The 22,369-nt window shown below is 42.3% G+C and overlaps 1 protein-coding gene across 3 annotated transcripts in view; it reads right to left on the reverse strand.

Annotated features, from left to right (window-relative positions):
- The window catches only part of TBC1D1 (TBC1 domain family member 1), a 207,408-nt gene that overhangs the window by 117,116 nt on the left and 67,923 nt on the right, over window positions 1–22,369 (reverse strand). For all 3 annotated transcript variants that reach the window (XM_037897936.2, XM_027822175.3, XM_027822174.3), the window contains exons 3-4: window positions 6,074–6,607; window positions 2,225–2,314 (exon numbers count right to left, since the gene is read on the reverse strand). In XM_037897936.2, coding sequence (XP_037753864.1) covers window positions 2,225–2,314; window positions 6,074–6,607 — 624 coding nt within the window. The remainder of the gene's footprint in view (window positions 1–2,224; window positions 2,315–6,073; window positions 6,608–22,369) is intronic.

Raw genomic sequence — 22,369 nt, forward strand, 5'->3', positions numbered from 1 at the left:
ATCCAGTATCCCTAACTGGCAAACCACCTAGCCAGTAAAGCATTCTTCAGGCTTGAGGGGACCCTTAAGTAGGAATTCACTTCCTCTGCTGGTTTGAGAGAGCCAGAGTTTAGTGATCTTGAAGTTTATGTAATGATTCAGGATTCTGGCTGAAAAAGTGGCCTGAGGGGAGGTTAGGGTTCAGGTTCTCCTGTGATCTGGGAAGTTTTCTTCAATGGACACTATGTTGATTCAAAGGGTATTAGTTATATTAACACTGTTATTTTTATAACTAGCGCACATGCACCGAACAGGTGTGCAAGGAAAGTAGAGGAGAGGGTGCAAGGAGCCCCCTTTTGCATGCCCACACTAGCCCAGGCACGATGGTAGCCATTTCCTCATTTGTCACTTTCAACCATCTCACCCTCTTTTTGCATCTCTCCAGTAGCTCTCCTTCTCCATCAGAATGAATTAACTATTTGTCTTCACTTTCAAAGCCGTTCATGGCCTATCATACACCGTTGAGAGGTCTTGCCTCTCCTCTGCCAATGATGCCAGCCTGTGTCACTCATTTGTTAAATTTTAAAACAAACACCTTTGGATTTCTCCTTCCCTGCTGCCCTTCACACATGGGAGTTCCCTGTAAATGTGCACAAAACTACCTCAGTGTTCTCCTTCAAGTGTCTCCATAAAACGCCCCTTTGCTGTGATGCCCGCAAAAAGTTTTGACAACGGTAGAGCAGCTATTGTGCTGATATCCAGCGCTTAATTCTTAATGAAAGAGGTGCCGGGACTATGAACTACCAAGCCTAGAGGTGCCGTGGCTCAGCCCTGGCACAAATTAAGCACTGCTGATACCACTGTCAATCATGCTGACCAGTGTTATCTCATTATTTCTTTGTGAAACTGTTTTTTTATTCCACTGGTCCTCTCTTGTCTGATATTTAGATTGTAAGCTACTTGGGGCAGAGACCGTCTTTTTGTCCTGTGTACGTACAGCGCCTAGCACAATGGGGTCCTGCTCCATGACTGGGCTCCTAGACTCTGCCACAGTACAAATATACAGTATCAAACGTGCTCTCCTGAGTGCAAAGTCTTCTCTGAATTCACACTAGTCTCCTCAAAAGGGGCAGGGCCACCGTCATGTGCTCTTCTGCGATGGCCAGTAAAGCTGATTCTATACAGAGGTGGAATCAGTTGCTCTACAGTAGAGGCCCCCAAACTGTGGGGCACGCCCCCCTAAGGGGGCAAGGGGGAACATCCAGGGGGGCGTGGTGGAGCTCAGGCCAGCCTCTACAGGGGATGGGGAGGGAGCGCCACCCAGCCCCTCCCCGCCCCAGCTCTGCTTTGGTCTTGCCCCCAGCTGCATCCCCAGCCCCATGCCTGGCCCCATCCCCAGCCTCGGCTCTGTTCGTGGCCCCGGGCCAAGGCTGGGGGCAGGGCTGGGAGCAGAGCTGCACTTGGCCATGGGCCCAGCTGCCAGCCCCTAGTACAGCCCAGCTGTGGCTCTGCTCTGGCCTCCACCCCCAGCCTCGGCCCAGCCCCAGCCCCAGCTGTGGCCACAGCCTCGTCCCCCTATCCCTGTCTGCACCCCGCCTCCATCCCTCCAGAGCCGCAGCCACTCCTGGCCTCGGAGGTGCATGGACTGGAATAAGGGGAGGCGCGACCCTCAAAAGTTTGGGGATCACTGTACAGTAAACAACGTCCATCTTCCCTCTATAACCCTGGAGGCATAGCATCAGCCTTCACCAGCTCCTGCTGGGGTAGCGTATCTCTGTACCTCCTTACTATGAGCTGAGTGCAATAACTGTATATATCTGTGTGGTCTACAAAGTAAAAGTAACCTGAATTTGACTGTTATTTTTGAAGAGTGTTCAATTAACTCTGAAGTATTGTTTATGCCTTCTATTTCAGTGACTGATAATGCACTGCACAACACACATACAACCGAGGGAACCCTGAACTTGCACAACAGTGAATCATGTCTTCTGGAATCAGAAAGCAGAACTTGACAGGATATTCGGTCCACTTAATTTTTTATTGCACAGAGAAGAGAGTCTTGACCTCAGACATTACAAGGCTAAACATTAAACAAGAAACGAAGGCTTTACAAAATTACAGATTTCCAAGGGGTCTACTCACCCATGACATCTGGGGATCCACTTGGAACGAATTGGGAGGGGAGAATCAATGAGTATTCATGAATGGCAGAACCACCATAAAAATTAATGCACTATCAGTTTACCTGAGAGCAAAATGATATTTCCTTGAAGCTTTTCTCAAGTGCTACTTTTTTCGTGTCAGGACTGATGAGGTAAACTTCAGACTGCCCAATCTAAAAACAGTTAAATAAAAAGAGGAATACATTTAGCTTCAAGAAACATTATGTCAAATTTGTTCCAACTAAAAAATGTTCCTTGGGTATGAGAAATCTCAAAATTTATTCCACTCTATACTTTGACTCAATGTAGATTTAAATTACAATAGTACAACACGCACCACATTTTGCATGAGAGAGAAAAAACTGATGCAATGTTGGACTTGCACATACTATTAAATTTATAGCATTGTAAAATATTGAATTGAAATTTCGTTCTGTTTACCAGGCAAAGGAAAAATTAAAGGACCTGCATTTAACTAGAAAATAGCAAAACTATACTTACAGCAAATCCTGTATCTTGGCAAGGTGTTAGACTAGATGACACTTGGAGTCCCTTCTAACCCTATGGTTCTGTGATTCTACAAAAAATCAGTTTTCCCACGACCTTAGCACATGTCAGTTTAATCAGTTATGTGATGAAACTGCAGTGATATCGAAAGGCAGGCCTGGAAGTGACCGAATCCCCACTTATATTTTTTTTAAAGTGTTGTTAGATGTACATAGTACTTAATATAAAGGCAATGTATCTCAAGCTATAGAAATGAGGTTACTGGAGTACATTTTGATTTACTGGAGTACATTTAGCCGTAGACCAGTTTTGTAGCAGTAACCCTCTAGCTGCTGAGAAGCACTGCCAGGTGTGAACAGGAAATTTTTTCCCAGACAGGCACTAATTTTAAGGGTGAAACAGCTGTTCATGATTTTTCACCATTTTTTATGAGACTCGACATGGGCCAATATATAATGTTTAAATTGCAAAATTGTTGCCAAGTCTCTGGGGGCTACTTCCTAGTTGCCAGAAGATTGTATCTGCAGCCTGGTGAATTTTAGGCTGTTTTCCTCTTAGGAAGGTGGAATCTCCGTACATGCACAAAAAACAAACCAACCCAAAAAACTACAGCCACCTACAATTCTCAGAATGTACATTAAACCATCCAGTGCATCCCAGACACCTGGCTTATTGGAAAGAATCATCCAAGAGTGTAGGGGAGGAGAGTTGGGCCTCCTTATTTTGTCTGTTCTAAGCACTTCCCCATGGATTCATTCTTGACCCTTTCTCTTACTTTAGTCTCCAAACAACTTCCCACCATCTCCTTGTCCCCATGGCTTGTTTTCCTTTGCAGACCCCCAGGGCTGACCTCTTTTGCTTGGTGGAAGGCCATTCATCTCCTTGCCACTCAGTAGACCTCTCCTCTGTTTTTTGCTGGCTGCCTATTCCCGCGGCAGGAGACTAGCTCCCATTTCTACCTCATGCAGTTGCCACTGTCAGAGGAGTGCATCACTGTACCTAGGGCACTGGCCAGGATAGCAATCTCCCAGGATGGTTTATTAAAACAAGAGACTGTTCCAGCCAGATTAAGGGAATTGGCAAGCATCCTAGTCTAAATGTTTTTCATAACACCTAATGTGTCAAATACTCAGCCTCTACTATATGTTTCATATGAAGTCACAACAATAACCACTGCATGGAAATAAAGGTTATTTCAACCTCTGAACAATGTTAATTCAAGACTGATCAATATTAATTGGCTAACCAATGAACCCCAGCACTGTGATCAGCTATGGGATGGTGGATACTGCAGCCCCTGACCAAGTCATTTCACTTCCTACTACTGAGAGGCATTCCAACCAGATACAAGAAATCCAACTTCGCATATTAAAGAAACACCCTTTGTGAAATATTAGGAGACTAGGAAGCCACCAGGCAAAAGTAACCAAAGTTAAAAGCTGAAAAAGAAGCCACATCTGAAAGTCACGCCACTTTTTTGGGTGGCTAACTCTGTACATTCAAGTCTGAAGCACATTGAGGTTTGAGTCAAAATTTTCAGTTTCCACAAACTGGGGTTTAAATTACACACCTCTTTCAGCGTTGTGGCAATTTAGTTAAAGCGCTACTTAAGTCCCAAAGTTCACCAGGTGGGGGGTTGGACCTAAATATCTCCCTCTGCATTCTCCCCTCATCCTGCAAATATTTGCCATAGTCTAATAGTTTGAAACAGTATTCATTTAAAAACTAAGACTTAATTATTTTAAATGAGGCTACTGTATTTTCAAGGTGACAGAACCTGCCCCGAGGAAGGATGGTGCATGAGGTATGGCTCTAGTGGGGCATACACATTTTCCCCCCCACATCCCCAATTTACCTCCCTGAAAAAGCCAGCGTACAGCTGCACAGCAAAAGTTCTAGAATAGTCATAGCTACTGTTGTCCCTAAGCTCATCCCTCGAGACATAATGATTACACTTCCCTTCTGCAGGTATAATGCCTCTAGGGTCCCTGTTAAAATAGTGCATCTCCTCCACTACAACAGGGAAGGTCTTGGCTCAGAGCCATAAGAAAGCCCTATGAATTTAGTCTGACACAATCTAAGGGCATGTCTACACTACAAAATTAAGTCGACCTAACTTACATCGCATAGAGTCGCCGCAGTAATTACATTGTTTGTGCATGTCTACACTTTGTTCATTGTGTCGGCAGTGTGTGTCCTCATCAAGACCGCTTATGCTGATTGCACTGTCAGCGTGGAGTACTGTGGGATGGCTTCTGATAGCCAGTAACAGTCGATGTAAGCAACACAGTGTCTATGCTGACTTTATGCCTCTTGTGAACATGGAGTTATTAAGTCAGCGTAGCGAGGCAGTTACATCAGAGGGAGCAAAATTTTAGTGTAGATATTTACATAGTTAGGTCTGCCTAGCATCGACCTAACTCTGTAGTGTAGACCAGGCCTACATTTTAAAAGTATTTAAAAAAACTTTGCACTAAACTTTGCACTGTATTTAAAAAAACTTTGTACTAAAAAGCACAGAACCACCACCCCTTCTCTCGCCACCTCCATCTCCAGGGATAGCCAGCCAAAAGAAACACACACATGTTCTTAATGTACCCAAGAGATAAGCTCAAGATAACCAGCCAAAATATTGTCTACTATACTACCTCTCATTAACCAGTGTTGTACAGAATATAGTAAAAATGAATTTATTTGCAATATAGCAGGAAAGCGAAGCAAAACTAACCTATACCCCCTTCAAATCCTGACCATACACCATGTGGCCTACCACAGTAGGGGTGTAGCTGGCTAGGTGAATTTTGGATATAAACAGGTCAACCTGGTGCCAACCTCAACCACAGTCTGCTCAAAACTACTGTAGTAACCCACAATTACACATACACCCCGATTACTACTGGGAGTAGGTGCAGTGAAACTGCAGGAGCACCTTAACTAAACTGCTTGTTATGGGACACAAAGAGAGTGCTTGCCCGCAGCCAAGTTCCAAAGATCCTGTGCTCTAAATAGGTACCATCTCTCACCTATAAAGTTGTTTCTGCTGTAATTATTTAGCATAACACACACACACACTATATATATATATATCACAGAAATAATAAAAGTTATTCCCAGCCTTTACATCAGACCATTATCAATAATATTCCCTAATAATTTCTCAACCTTGTATTTTTGAAGCTCAACGTTTTATGTGGTGCTGTTTTAAACCATTTCACTTAATATACTTTGACAATGTAAAACAGGTTTTTACACTGAATGATAAAACTCTACAAAGAAATATGTACATTTATATGTGTAACTTAAGCTCCAATAACTGCAGAAAGTTATTCAAGGAGGAACTCCTATCTTCGCAGGACATTTCTTTTGCATTTCCTATCGAGTGTTAAGAGATATAAAATGCTTGCAATAGTTGCAATTTGTTTTACCGTGAATAACATAGTCCGGTTTCCTGCAATATCTGTTGGCTGCACGACGTTGTGTCCATAGCTAAGTTGACGTTTTAGGTTCAGCGAAGTCTCAGTTTCATCAAAAGAGCTGGCAAAACTGTTACTCCTGCAACTCCCATCTTGAAAGTCCCTCTTAAAAGAAAAGGAACGCAGCCCAGGCTGAGAATAAGATTTCCTAATTGGCCTTTTCTCTTCTTCTTCACTGACCAAGGGTTGGAAAACAGATCGCAATTTATCACTGAATGATAATCCTCCGGAATTATTGGCAGTTTCACGTTGTTGGGACAATGAATTAAATTCCAATTTTTTGGTACAACTAACATGGTTAAATTTTTCGATACATTCATCTATTAGTGCTGGGGGTGCATTTTTGTGTGCTACTGTCACTCGTCCACAGAACAACACCTCAAACTTTTTGGAAAAAGGGTCTTCAACTTCAGATAGATTATTCTGAAACTCTTCTTGGCGAGCGATTTTTCCAGCCTGTCGAATGGAGCTAATAATCTCAGGCACCTACAAGAAAGAGAAAAATACAGTATCAACAAATCGTTCTTTATGCTTAAGACACTGGAATGCTAAAAGGAGACTCCTAATGTCAATTTTCCATTTCCAATTTCCAAGTGGCCACTAATTTTGGGTTCCTCCTTTTCTGAGAGATCAGCTGGGGACATCGTGAATTTATCTCAAACAATATGTGCATTAGCAGCTAGATACTGTTCAATAGAAAACCTTGCAGGGAGGATGAAAACTGGTTCATTTGCTTCCCTAACAAGAGACCTGATCTTCCAAGGTGCTAAGGATTTCCAAAAAAGCCTCTGGACTGATTTAAATCAAAACAATTTAAATCACAAATTTTAATGATGATTTAAATCAGCAAGCAGAGAACCTTGATTTAAATCATCGATTTTAATTGTGTTCTGCATTTGTACATTTTAGTTATTTGCCTGAAGAAAGGCTGATTCTCATTGGTTGGTAACCATTAAAACATGTTGATTTGCAACTAATTATAGCTTTTAGACTAATTTTGGTGCTTCTTTTTGCTAACTAGGAGAATAAACTATATCTATATACATTTATTTAAGCAATTATACAGATTAATTTAGGTTTATTCAGATCCTCAATTTTTACATTTTTATTATGTTAAGAAATGCATCATTCACCATGCTGTGCAGAGAATAAAATTATGTTCTCCATGCAGTAAAAGTGTCAGAGCACCGTTCCAGTGTGTTCTAGTCCTGGGTCAAGGGACAGACTACCGAATAACCTATGGACCCCAAGAGGATTCCACTGAGGGAACCACTGTACTAGATGATTCACTTTATACTTCTGATTTGTGTCAAGCTCTGTTTGGCTGGAAATTGAATGAATAAAGAATGTGCAAAAACCAGCACTTAAAATGTATTTATTAGTTAAATAAAACTACTTTAAATGCCCCAAGAAGAAAAATTTATTAAAATGTTTTGCATTTAAAACTGATTTATTAAAAAAGGAAGTATCATCAATAGTTAATGAATTGCACTGATGGTTTCTGGTCACCATGTAATTGAAAATATTAGAACTAGTAGGTCTCATCCTCCCACAGCTAGTTTTCATTCACAGATTAGAAGAGAAAAAACTAGATTTCCTGCTTTTTCAGCTCCCAAGTGGTTTCTAAACTTTGAATGAAATAGTCATTGAGGTAAACTAGTGTGTTAAGTCAGAGCGTGCAAATGAAATTTGCTGAGAATACAAAGTTGGGAGGCACGATTAATACACAGGAGGATCGGAAAAATATACAGGAAGATCTGGATGACCTTGAAAACTGGAGTGACAGAATGGGATGAAATTCAACAGTACTAAGTGCAAGATCATGCACTAAAAATTTCTGCTGCAACTTGGGGGCTCCTTAGTTGGAAGCAACAGAGACCTGAGTGTGGTGGTCAATTACAGGATAACTATGAGCCACCATTGTTCAAGGCACTGGTAAGACCTCAATTGGAATAAACAAGTCTGGTCACCCATATTCAAGAAAGATTAATTTAAACTAGAACAGATGCAGAGAAGAGCTAACAGGATGATCGGGAAATGGAAGGCCTATCTTATGAGAGGATACTGAAAGAGCTTGTCATGTTTAGTCTAGCAAAAAAATGGTTGAGAGGGGATATGATTGCTCTGCATAAATATATTAGTGAGGTAATTCCAGAGAGAGTGTAAAGCTATTTAAACTAAAGGATGGTGTTGGCACAAGAACAAATTGATATAAACTGGCCATGAACATATTCAGGATGGAAATTAGAAAGTTTCTAACCATCAGAAGGTGAGGTTTGGAAACAGCCTCCCAACAGGAGTTGTGGGGGCAAACAACTTAAATTAGTTTTATGAGAGAAGGAGAAATTTATGAGTGCAATTGTATGATGGTGTTGCTTATGATGGTAGGGGGCTGGGCTCAAGGGGCTCACTTCTGGCTTTCACATGTTCCCCAAAGCTCATGCTTCAGGGTTTCAGCAGGAGTCAGGAAGGGCTTGCCTCCACCCCCTCCACCTGCCTGCCCCAATGTATTCTGGGAGGGGTTTTCTTTAAAAAAACAATTCCTTCCTCAAAGCATCAGGGATGGACATGACTGGAGATGGGACAATGGAGATGGGGAAGGCCAGAGCTCTGAGGTGGCACCGAGTTTCTCTTGCTCAGGTGCTTGGCTGGCTGGTTCTTGCTCACATGCTCAAGGTCTACCTGATCACCATATGTGGAGTCAGGAAGGAATATATCCCCATTGACAGTGACCTTTGGGATTTCTCACCTTCTTCTGCAGCATGTGGGTGTGGGTCGCTTGCCAGGATTATCTGGGTATATCTCACTTAATCCTTTCCTTGTCATTAGGGGAACCTCGAGCTCTGGTGTATCTCAGTCTTTCCTATTTTCTATCAGTGACACATAACTGTATAATACTTTAGTCTCATTTCAGTTGTTCGATTTAGTGTGCAGGTGCTGGGCAGTGTGGGTGCCCGTCGTATACAGAAAGTCAGACTAGATGATCTAGTGGTTCCTTCTAGCCTTAAACTTAAGACTCTATGATCTACTTGAATAAAATGAAATTAAGAAATTATTCTCTCTGCCCCTACAAAAGAGGTCACTGCTGTCAAAAGTTGGTTTAACCCTTCAACAAACTCCAGCTCCAGATGCTTAGCCAGCAACTTCCACCAGTTCAGTGGTTTGACTTTCTTTAAAACTTAGCAGCAAATATGTACTGCTTACTATTATTTTTTGTATTTAATGTAAATGATTTTAATAGATTATAATCAGTTTAGGTCTGACATAGGATGCCAATTTCAAATTTAATTTTAAATAGGTTTATATTTTTAAATTAAACCTCTATTTAATTTAATAATTTAATTTTAAAAAATCCTCAGTTTTCATCCACCCTAGCCTCTACAGCTCACACCCAGTGTTAGTATCAAGTTCAAACTCAAAAAGGAAAGAAAAATAACATTCTAGAATATAACAGTAGCCACAAAACAATCAGGAATGCCAAGCATTAATGTTATTGGTAGGTTAATGGCAAATCTTGCACACTTGTGATAACCTTCATAGTAGCACATTCTACCATTAGACCAAAGTGTTTTTGAAAGAAAGTAATTTTGTTAGAAAGAAACAAAATAATTCCTTTTGTCATATAATTCTATAATTCCACACAGTGGGAGTCCTATTTAAATTAATTTAAGAAACATTCCATTTTCATGGAATCCACGTTAGGAAATACTCAGTTATGATCCACAGAAACTATAAATTATAAACAAAAGCCTAACTACTATCAGAGGCCAATATTTTAATTTATTAACATGAACTGAATCAATAATAGTTGGAAATCGCGTCTGCTGTCTGAATAGCACATGCAAGGCTTCTTCCAATGGTCTGCTAGGCTCATATTTATATAGTGTATACCATACTTGATTATGTCACACTGCTTTGTGTTCTTTCTCAGTAAAGGATTATATCATCATATCAGCAACAAAGGCTGTAGAACAAACACAAACCTGGTGCCACAGTGTATTCATCCAGCAGAGAATACTGCCAGGTATTTAACAATCCAGAGTGATTTTGACAAAAGACCAACGAAGACATAATTTTCTACAGAAATGGATCTCATCTAGTGAAAGAAGAAATTTAGGATTAAACCCACTTTCAGAATGATTATGTTCATGAAAATTTGATTGCTGATGCTGCAGCAGGAGGTCTGGAATAGCATTCTAAAACAGTTAAATCATATATAGAGGAAAAAGACAATGGGTCAGGACTTAAAAATTCTATTCCCAGCTATGCCACTAATTCGCTGAGCAGCCTTGGGCCTAGACAGCTCTGTGCCTTGGTTTTAACATATGTAAAATGGAGATGATAGTTCTTGTTACCTCCAAGGGTGTTGTGAGGCTTATTATTTAATAGGCCAGACTGTGTGTTCTTCCCTTTCTAGATTGGTGTTCGATCATATTAAAGAAGTTCTGTATTAAAATCACAAATGAGTTTGATTCCCCATAGTTTAAATTACAGGGTATTACTAATTAAGAGGTCTCTTGGTTTGTGGTACTGTTTCTCTCCCTCTATGTGTGAAACTTGCAAGCTGCTAATTGCGTTAGTACATTCTAAGACAGAGTCTGTTCTCAAAGCAATTCACACAGAGAGAGACTCAAAGCAATACTCTGTAACAACAGAAACAGCACCCAGAGACTCCCCACCCTTTTGTTGTATTAACAATTGTGATTAAAATAGAGATAGAGGATGTATGTGGATGGATGCTTGGTGTGGATAATAACTGAATGATCAGGGAGGTGCCAGCCTAAGAATCCAGTGTCCATCGGCTGAAGAAGGCGTCAAGTGGAAATAACCAGAGGACCCCCGGAGGGCAGACTGGAATCCACCCAACAGCCTCAAGAATGGGAGAACCAAAGAACAAGATAACATCTAGCAGCATGGAGCCATCAGGAATGTGCTATCTGCTGATTGATTCAGGAACAGCATGATGAAGCAATTCCCAAAGACGGACATAGGAAGAAACTCCTATAAAAATGGATTCTAGAAAGTGAGAGCTTTGGGGGGGTCTGATTCTGCAAACCAACTTCCAGGAGCATCAGATGAGCATCTGACAAGGCCCTGCTCCCTCCTCATGTCCAGGCCACCTGGCCAGTGGCTTGGCATGAGCAACTCTAAGGCTGGTAACTATGATAACAACCTTGCAGAACCTGTGTGTGTGTGTGTGTGTGTGTGTGAATAAATATGAGATTGAATGAGTTAACTATAACTAACTGCTTACTAGGATTCTTTCTGTATTCACAATAAATGTGGTATTTTGCCTTTTTTCCTTTGATAAGATCCTGTTGGTTTTTAATTTATTGGTACAACATTTGAAGACGAAAATGGCTGTGGGGACTTTAAGCCATTTTTGCACCCTCCCTAATTCTGGCCCTGTCCAGAGGCACTATTTAGAGTAGGTGTAAGGTTGCCTTATGGTGTGCCAAGTTTTAGGTGAGCATCTAGGGACTGTTTACTCCAGCATAATAGCTTCCTCTCACACCCTATCTACCCACTGCAGAGCCAATATACCAGACCCTTAGGACTCAGTGTTTATAAAGTACTTTGAGACACTCTTCTGAAAGCTGCTACTTAAGTGCAAAGTGATATTCCTGGACTTGAAGAGAAACTGGGAGCTGGATGAGGTTTGGCAATTTCTGATTCAGATTTGTGAATTGTAAGGAAAAAGTCCTTTCATCTAGCCACATAACTTATGTAGTGTGTCAATTACACATATAATTTGGTTATATATAGCCACATTTCAGGCTATGTCTACATGAGCGTTTTCTAGGAAATCTTCCCTTGTTCCATCACCAGTACAGCTCCACCAGTGGGAGTGCCAGAGTAGACCAATTACAAGTATTCGTAGGACCATGTTATCCAGACATGCTCTGAGCAGGTTAGATGACACAATAGGCTAAAGACACTGACAGCTGAGCCACATTGTTGGATCATATTAAAGAAGTTCTGTATTAAAATCACAAATGAGTTTGATTCCCCATAGTTTAAATTCCAGGGTATTACTAATTAAGAGGTCTCTTGGTTTTTGGTACTGTTTCTCTCCCTCTGTGTGTGAAACTTGCAAGCTGCTAATTGTGTTAGTACATTCTAAGACAGAGTCTGTTCTCAAAGCAATTCACAGAGAGAGAGAGAGACTCAAAGCAATACTCTAACAACAGAAACAGCACCCAGAGACTCCCCGCCTTTTTGTTGTATTAACAATTGTGATTAAAATAGAGATAGAGGATGTATGTGGATGGATGCTTGGTGTGGATAATAACTGAATGATCAGGGAGGTGCCAGCCTAAGAATCCAGTGTCCATCGGCTGAAGAAGGCGTCAAGTGGAAATAACCAGAGGACCCCCGGAGGGCAGACTGGAATCCACCCAACAGCCTCAAGAATGGGAGAACCAAAGAACAAGATAACATCTGGCAGCAAGGAGCCGTCAGGAATGTGCTATCTGCTGATTGATTCAGCAACAGCATGATGAAGCAATTCCCATAGACTGGCATAGGAAGAAATTCCTATAAAAATAGACTCTAAAAAGTGAGGACTTTGGGGGTCTGATTCTGCAAACCAACTTCCAGGAGCATCAGATGAGCATCTGACAAGGCCCTGCTCCCTCCTCATGTCCAGGCCACCTGGCCAGTGGCTTGGCATGAGCAACTCTAAGGCTGGTAACTATGATAACAACCTTGCAGAACCTGTGTGTGTGTGTGTGTGAATGTGTGTGTGTGTGTGAATATGTGAATAAATATGAGATTGAATGGGATGTTATAGCTATAACTAACTGCTTACTATGATAACAACCTTGCAGAACCTGTGTGTGTGTGTGTGTATGAATGAATGTGTGAATAAAGATGAGATTGAATGGAATGTTATGGCTGTAACTAACTGCTTACTATGATTCTTTCTGTATTCACAATAAATGTGGTATTTTGCCTTTTTTCCCTTTAATAAGATCCTGCTGGTTTTTATTTTATTGGTATAACAACATTCCCATTCTCATCATTGCTACCATTACCAAGACTGTGGTGGTGGTGATGCAATAGAGGGAGATTTCCTGAAAAATGCTAACGTCTGCAATGCAAAAATAGCCACTAAATGGAGCTTACCCCAAATCAGTGAAACAGTAGTTTTATCCCTCCACGCTAGGAATTTGCACCAGTACAGCTACTCCAAAGGTGTAGTAGGGGATAATTCCCAGTCTAGATAGGCCTGTGACCAATTGCTAATGCATTGTTACTGAATTTGTTTTCTTCAGTGTTTATATCCCTTAGATACCCTTTGGACCTTCATGAGACTGCTGTTCTATAGCAAACTGGGCCTTCTATGCAGATATGATTTAACAAACAAAAAGACAAACCTAAAATCCTAGGTTTACTTTAAAATAGTTAATGAACTTCATATTCAAAGATACACAATGGGCCTTAAAAGGGAGGGATAGTTTTTATTTTGCCTTGGGCTTGAATTTCCTTATATTACATCAATTATAAATAGCAGCTGGGCTTCAATCCTCTGTCTATTTAAGAGTATTTCCTCCTTTGTTGTATAAGAACACGAAATGTGAAGCTAAGCTGGACACCTAAAGGGCATCCAAAGAGCAAAAACAGGGAGACGTACTGCCACTTGCAATGTACATTAGATTCTAATGGTCAACCCAGAACATGAAATCCTAGCGGATCTTAAACATAAAAAAGAAGCTTACAAGAAGTGGAAGGTTGGACATATGACCAGGGATGAGTATAAAAATATTGCTCGGGCATGTAGGAATGAAATCAGGAGGGCCAAATCGCACCTGGAGCTGCAGCTAGCAAGAGATGTCAAGAGTAACACGAAGGGTTTCTTCAGGTATGTTGGCAACAAGAAGAAAGCCAAGGAAAGTGTGGGCCCCTTACTGAATGAGGGAGGCAACCTAGTGACAGAGGATGTGGAAAAAGCTAATGTACTCAATGCTTTTTTTTGCCTCTGTCTTCACGAACAAGATCAGCTCCCAGACTGCTGCGCTGGGCGTCACAGCATGGGGAGTAGATGGCCAGCCCTCTGTGGAGAAAGAGGTGGTTAGGGACTATTTAGAAAAGCTGGACGTGCACAAGTCCATGGGGCCGGACGAGTTGCATCCGAGAGTGCTAAAGGAATTGGCGGCTGTGATTGCAGAGCCACTGGCCATTATCTTTGAAAACTCGTGGCGAACGGGGGAAGTCCCGGATGACTGGAAAAAGGCTAATGTAGTGCCAATCTTTAAAAAAGGGAAGAAGGAGGATCCTGGGAACTACAGGCCAGTCAGCCTCACCTCAGTCTCCGGAAAAATCATGGAGCAGGTCCTCAAAGAATCAATCCTGAAGCACTTACATGAGAGGAAAGTGATCAGGAACAGTCAGCATGGATTCACCAAGGGAAGGTCATGCCTCACTAATCTAATCGCCTTCTATGATGAGATTACTGGTTCTGTGGATGAAGGGAAAGCAGTGGATGTATTGTTTCTTGACTTTAGCAAAGCTTTTGACACGGTCTCCCACAGTATTCTTGTCAGCAAGTTAAAGAAGTATGGGCTGGATGAATGCACTATAAGGTGGGTAGAAAGTTGGCTAGATTGTCGGGCTCAGGGGGTAGTGATCAATAGCTCCATGTCTAGTTGGCAGCCGGTGTCAAGTGGAGAGCCCCAGGGGTCGGTCCTGGGGCCGGTTTTGTTCAATATCTTCATAAATGATATGGAGGATGGTGTGGATTGCACCCTCAGCAAATTTGTGGATGATACTAAACTAGGAGGAGTGGTAGATATGCTGGAGGGCAGGGATAGGATACAGAGGGACCGAGACAAATTGGAGGATTGGGCCAAAAGAAATCTGATGAGGTTCAATAAGGATAAGTGCAGGGTCCTGCACTTAGGACGGAAGAACCCAATGCACCGCTACAGACTAGGGACCAAATGGCTAGGCAGCAGTTCTGCGGAAAAGGACCTAGGGGTGACAGTGGACGAGAAGCTGGATATGAGTCAGCAGTGTGCCCTTGTTGCCAAGAAGGCCAATGGCATTTTGGGATGTATAAGTAGGGGCACAGCGAGCAGATCAAGGGACGTGATCGTTCCCCTCTATTCGACATTAGTGAGGCCTCATCTGGAGTACTGTGTCCAGTTTTGGGCCCCACACTACAAGAGGGATGTGGATAAATTGGAGAGAGTCCAGCGAAGGGCAACAAAAATGATTAGGGGTCTGGAACACATGACTTATGAGGAGAGGCTGAGGGAACTGGGATTGTTTAGTCTGCAGAAGAATGAGGGGGGATTTGATAGCTACTTTCAACTACCTGAGAGGTGGTTCCAGAGAGGATGGTTCTAGACTATTCTCAGTGGTAGAAGAGGACAGGACAAGGAGTAATGGTCTCAAGTTGCAGTGGGGGAGGTTTAGGTTGGATATTAGGAAAAACATTTTCACCAAGAGGGTGGTGAAACACTGGAATGTGTTACCTAGGGAGGTGGTAGAATCTCCTTCCTTAGAAGTTTTTAAGGTCAGGCTTGACAAAGCCCTGGCTGGGATGATTTAATTGGGGATTGGTCCTGCTTTGAGCAGGGGGTTGGACTAGATGACCTCCTGAGGTCCCTTCCAACCCTGATATTCTATGATTCTATGATTACTTCAGTGGCATAACTGCAACCATTTCTTTAATACATGTGCACACCACCAGGCTGGTCAGGCAAACTGATGCAGCATGGTTCTAATATTTAATACTGACATCGAGTAGAAGTGATAAATCTGCATTTGGCTGTACATTTAAACATTCTCCTTAATTTGTTAGGGGAGTGAGAGATGGGGAGAAAGAGAGAGAGGGAAAAACCCACAAGTTTTTCCCAAAGGTCCTCTGGGGTTGGATGAAATTTTTTAAAAATATTTTTACTATCAGGACTTCAGTATTACACCAGACCTTCATGTACAGGTTTGCATGCAGCTCTAGGAACCAGTAATTCCTAAGTTTTAATGTTTGCTCTCTCCCCAACTCCCTCTGTGACCCCTGGGAAGGGGAAATCACTAAATCACTCTGTGTCTCAGTTTCACCAATTGTAAAATGAGAATAATGCTTAGCTGCCCCACTGGAGTAAAGATTAACTAGTTTAAAAATTGTGAAGTATTTTTGAAGTTGAAATGTTATAATAGCTAAGAATTATTAAAGTCAGTCATGCCGTCCTTATCCTGGAAAAGTTACCATCAAGTACAATGAGAATTTTGTCCAAGAACTGCATGATCAAGCTAATTGTAAACACAGCCACTGCAAACCTCTAGCAAGGTGGAAGTAAATTCTGTGTGAAGTTCCCTGGCTTCTTCAGCACTGTGATGAAATCTCTCTTGTAGCTTGACAAATTACAAGATGGAGATTACTACTGAATTAAATTGGTGTAATTATGGGATTTAGAAACAGACTAAGTAGGGGCTATATGATGGTGGTAGAAGTGGGAATGATGAAGCTTTGTTGATAACTGAATTGATGTTTAATTGTTATGACAGGATTTGGACATCAAGTAATAATGTTTGGTGGGATGATATGCTGCTGAAAAAGTTTCCACATGGGGTGGGATATTCTCCTGGGGACTTGTTCCTCGGGGTACCTTCTTGGGGGTCTAGTGCATCATTCCTTCTGCAGTGGTGAGAGACAAGAGGTCTAGCTACACGTAGAAGGTAGCTTATTGTTGCCTAGCTCTCACCCCTCTCTGCAATACACAACTAGAGATGCGAAGCAACACCCTAGTTTAGCTGTGGTTGGAGCTGTATGATGGGAAGGGAGCACATTTTGGGTCAGGGATTCCAGGGTTATTTTAATCCTAGTTTGTCATCTTTATTTATCTGAATTCATTGTCTCTATTGATGGCATTTACAGTCTGTGCTAGACAAGTACACAGCTCTGGCAACTATGCCAGTGACACAATGTGGTGGACAAGAGGGATGTGTGGTACTGCCACAGACAGAGGACTCTGAGGACTAAGGATAAAAGACTGGTACTGGGGGATCTGGTCCCTTAATCCCTGAAGAGGTAGGCATGGAGAAAACCATGGAGGAGAGCATTTCCCAGATATAGACCAGGCATCTGACATTTAGTATCAGAGCCATGGGCATTGTGTAGTATGCTATCTTAAAAGCAAGGAGGAGGGACTCTATTCTACAGTTCATGCTACTTAATTCAAGATCAGTACCCAATAACCATTTTGGCCATCAATGATCTAATTGTTGATGAAGAACCTGATTTTGCATGTTACTGAGACTAGCCAGGTGATGTTGCTTTTCCAACCTTGACAGTCACCTCTGTTATGCAGTTCACCATGAGCAAAGGGACAAATAGGGAGGTAGAGTAGCTGTGCTGGTCACAACTGATTTTACATTTTGGAGGCCTCCACTCTAACCCTGTAGTTGTAAGAATATATAAAATAAACAAACCCACCACCACCACATAGGTATGACATTTTCAAACAGTACTGTGCTTTTTGAGTTACTTTTCAAGTGGTCTTCACCCAATAACTCCATCTTTTGACATTTTCCTTCCTTAATCTTTTTGGAGTTGTGATAGTGGAATACAATTGTTAAAGCTGTTTGCAAGTAAAATAAACAGATGACTTGAACGTACACACAGGGAGCAAATAATATATATGAACACTATGCGTATGTCTACATAGCCGAACAAAAAAACAAAACCAAAAAAACCCCCGCAGCAGTGAGTCTCAGAGCCCGGGACTACAGCCCAAGTCTGAGTCCATAGACCCAGGGATCTGAAATGCTGCAATGGTTTTGTTTGGGGTTTTTGTTGTTGTTGTTGTTATGTAGACATACCCCGTATGTACACTGTATATACCTGGGCTTTCAGAACAAACAAACCAACAATATTCAGAACTGTTTGACTCAGATCCATTTGGTGAAAAAACCACTGGGCTTGTGAAAATGTTTATGAGAGAGATCCGACAGGCACAGTGTGACCGCTGGAGGGAGCTGATTGAAACAATAAACCTCAGCCACAAAAAAAAAAAGGAGGGGGGGTCACTATTCAGAAGCTGAACCCTGATGGACAACAACCAAAGCATATCCTTGCAATCTCTCCCATCCAAGTCACACACCAACTCATCTTAAACGGTAAACAGACCACAAAGCAAAGCGCAAAACAAAACAAATCACGTAGGAGTTTTTGCTTACTGCTCAGAGACAGCAAAAGTCCCCAGTCAGCAGGTCAATATTGAGAAGCTGACAATAGTTATGGAAACCCTGAAGTGTGGAAAGGCAGCTGGACTTAATGGTATACCTAATGAACTATTACTACACTTTGGGATAAGAGCATAGAAGTGGCTACTTGATTTCCACAGCTCTCTCCTGGAGACAATGCCGGTGGCCAGGCTGCAAAGACAGGCCCAAGTGGCTCCACTGCAAAGAGGAGTGGCCCAATTCTGCAAAGAGCTACAACCCAATATCCTTACTCTGCTGAACCTACAAGCTATATAAGCAGATGATAGTCGATGGAATAATGCTAATAGTAGAAGGGCAACTGACTGATGACCAAGCTGGTTTCCACCCAGAACATTCATGCTGTGGCCAAGTTGCAAACCTAACTCAGTACATCAAAGATGGCTTCATAACTTGCAAAATTACAGGGATTGCATTTGTTGATCTGTCAGCTGCTTATGACTCCATGAACTATCGTGCACTTCTACTGTAACTGGCAAGAATTTTGAGAAATAGGAAGATGGTCCAAGTCATCTCTTCCCTGCTTGCTAATCAACGTTTCTTTGTTGAGATAAATGGTCAGAAAACTCGATGGCGAACTCATCATACTAGCTTGCCCCAAGACTCAGTGCTAGCACCCTTATTACTTAACGTCTACACAAATGACCAGCTGGAATTCCCCAACATATAAAGATTCATTTATGTAGATGATCATTACATTACCACCAAACAGGAAAGATTTGAGGACACTGAGCACATTCTAACTGGCTCCTTGAGCATTCTTGGAGAAAACTATTACACATAGTTTCTGACTGCCAACCTTAGCAAGACACCTTCCACCTGAAGGCCAAGGAAAAGCTCCAGATATTGTGGGATGGTACAATCCTTGAGCATATGAACATCTGGAGTATCTTGGGGTCATGTTAGGCTGAATCCAGACATTCAAAGAGCACATCAAGAAGCTGAAAAAGCAAGTGAACTCCAGGAACTGTGAACTCCAGAAATTGGCCATTACAAAATGGCAAACTGACCCCAAAACCAGTATCTCTCTGTGTTTCTCAGTTGCAGAGTACTGCCCCGCAGTATGGTCACACTTGAGGCGGCACACAAAATTGATTCTGATCTCAAACAATCCTGTAAGAACATCACAGGGACTTTGAAACAGACTTCGACACTGTCGCTGTATTGTCTTATAGGGATTGCACCACCACCAGGGAGGCAAGATACCTTCAGTAGAAAGAAGGCACAAAAACAAGTGCAGGATTCAAGACATCCACTCTTGAATTCCACCATCCAAGAGGTTTAGTCTAGAGACATCCTTGACTGTGAAAATCCCTTACTCTGTAGACTTTCCCAGTGGTATTTGGGGGTAACGAAATGGCAGAAAATGCTCTTTCAGAACTCCTTCTCCCAGGCACTGACCTTAAACAAAAATACTAATATCAGGCATGACCTGGAATGGCAATGTCTGGTGACAATATGACCAAGTGTAAGCTGAGGAATGATTCCAAATGTCAATGTGGAGAGCTTAGAGTAGACAAAGACTTGAACACTGCCTGATGCAGTGCCCCATGTCAAAATCCTGTATCCCTGAGGAACTATTCAGCTATTCAACAGTGACACACCAGGTCTTGGGTGCAGTTTTGGAGCAACAAGCTATCATGATGATGAGATAATGAATGTTAAATAAGAAAGTGCTGTTTTTACAGTCATGTTTACGATGACACATACTGTACAGGAACTAGTAATTGCATGGACTTTGCACCCTAAATATTTCCCCTATTCCACCTGCCTTGCCTGTCTTCATTTCAACCTATGTCATGGTGTATGTCATCTAGTTTGTAAATAACTTTGGACCATGTCTTTTAATTGCCTGCGTTATACCATGCTCATATTGTTCTGTATAAATTAGAATATTCACAGTGGAGTGACAGTGTCTCTCGAGTCCCACAGCCCTTCTCATCAATATCTTACCTAAATCAAATCGCATTTAAAGGGCCTGATTGTTAAAAAGAGCTTCTGTCTCTTCTTGCATTCCCAATATGCTGCTTGCAAATAACCGTGGGTGCAAATGAGGACAGAGGCTTACCTGATTTACAGGTATAATTAGAAAGTTAGCCAGAATCCTTTTATCTGTGCACATAACCGCTGTGTCCACAAAATGAAACCCACAACAATTTGTAAACACAAATAAGGGAAGCTTGTTATATACATACATAACTTCACATGCATAATTTTTGGTTCCCAGAATACTTGTATTCTTAAGTCTTCTCTGGTTCACTTTCTCTATTTAAATATATAATTAGTGGATACAGATTCTTTTTGTAAATCAGATAAACAGCTACTGAGGATAAAAAACTGGTGCCAAAAGACAAAGTATTGAGCAACGTGCAAATAAAGATGCAACTTCACCAAATAGGGGCAGTGCTTTATCGAGCAAGCTCCCTCTCCCCTCCCTCTCCCACGCCCCCCCCCCCACACACACACACTTTGGAGACTGTTCTGGGAAACAGAAGATATAACTAAAGCAGGAGAACTAATGTTTATATTTCAGATGCTGTGAATGTGGTATCTAAAAATCGTATGCTTAGACGATTCATGAATTCACTAACGCAAAAGTAAAAGACAAACTGTACATTTATTTAAGTATGCTGGCTGGATTATTTCTGTTATGATTAAATGGACATCAAATGGAAGCACATATAGAAAGGTGACATATACATGCAAACTATAAAATTAAGAAATTGTAAGCAACCTCTTGTCTTTATATTGTTGGTTAATCTAGTGAGAGACAAACCAGCATCTACAGCTTCTTAATATTTGTTTTCATTAGTTTACTAGATTAACACAATTAGCACTTCTACATCCTGAACTGAATCATGAGAAAAATGAGTCATTTTATAGCTGTTAAAGTTTGTTTTATTCCATAATTTATGGTATTTTGAAAAGCAAGAAGCTGTTCCTCCCAGAGCTGACTTTCTCCTCGAGGGGCAAGAAATCAATCAACACTTTCATTTTTTTTCCCACCAAAAGTTATCCCCTGGGGTCTATGCAAAGACACACATTAAAAAGTCCCATGTCTTCAGCCTTCAGTGGGTCCATGAAAAAGAGTGATAAACTATTTTAATTAAGAATGATCCGTAACAGCTGAATACAACAGCTGCCTTTTGGTAAACATATCCTGACTAAAAAAAAAGACTATTTATCTAACAAGACATAAGCAGCAGGCAGGGCCGGCTCTAGGATTTTTGCCGCCCCAAACAAAAAAAATTTTGGCCGTCCCCACTTTTTTTTCGTGCCCCCCCGCCCCCGGCCCAACTCCGCCCCTTCCCAACCCCTTCCCCTCCCTGGCCCTGTCTCCTCTCCTGGGCGTGCCGCATTCCCCCCCCATTGCTTCCTGCGGCCCCCCCCCCAGCTCACCTCCACTGCGCCTGCTCCCGCTCCCCTGAACACTACGCCGTTCCACTTCTCTCCCATCCCTCTCAGGCGAGAGAGAGGTAGCACGTTCAGGGGAGCAGGCAGAGCGGAGGTGAGCGGGGGGGGGGAGCGGAAGCGCAGGAAGTAACGGTGGGAGGGGGTTAGAAGAACCGCTCCCCGCCCCAGCTCACCTCTGCTCCACCACCACCACCGCCCCAGAGCGTGCCGCCGCTCGGCTTCTCCTCCCTCCCTCCCAGGCTTGACGCCTGCTCAGGAGAGCACGCGGAGCGGAGGCGAGCTGGGGAAGCGGGGGCACATTTCTAGGGGCAGCATGGCCGGCGCCGGAATGCCGCCCCTAGAAATGTGCCGCCCCAAGCACCTGCTTGTTTTGCTGGTGCCTAGAGCCGGCCCTGGTAGCAGGGTAATGTATTCCGCTGAAGATGAACTGTGTAATACATAAAATCTTTAATGTCACATGACCACAAAAATGCCAATATGATTTTCGATGGCAGACACAGGCGTCACAACATTGACGGCTTGTCTACACTTACAGCACCACTGTAGCGCTTTGTGAAGGGGAGAGCTTCTCCTGTCAACGTAGTAACTCCATCTCCCCGAGAGGCA

Source organism: Chelonia mydas, chromosome 4, assembly GCF_015237465.2.
Source record: "Chelonia mydas isolate rCheMyd1 chromosome 4, rCheMyd1.pri.v2, whole genome shotgun sequence".
Taxonomy (NCBI): Eukaryota; Metazoa; Chordata; order Testudines; family Cheloniidae; genus Chelonia; species Chelonia mydas.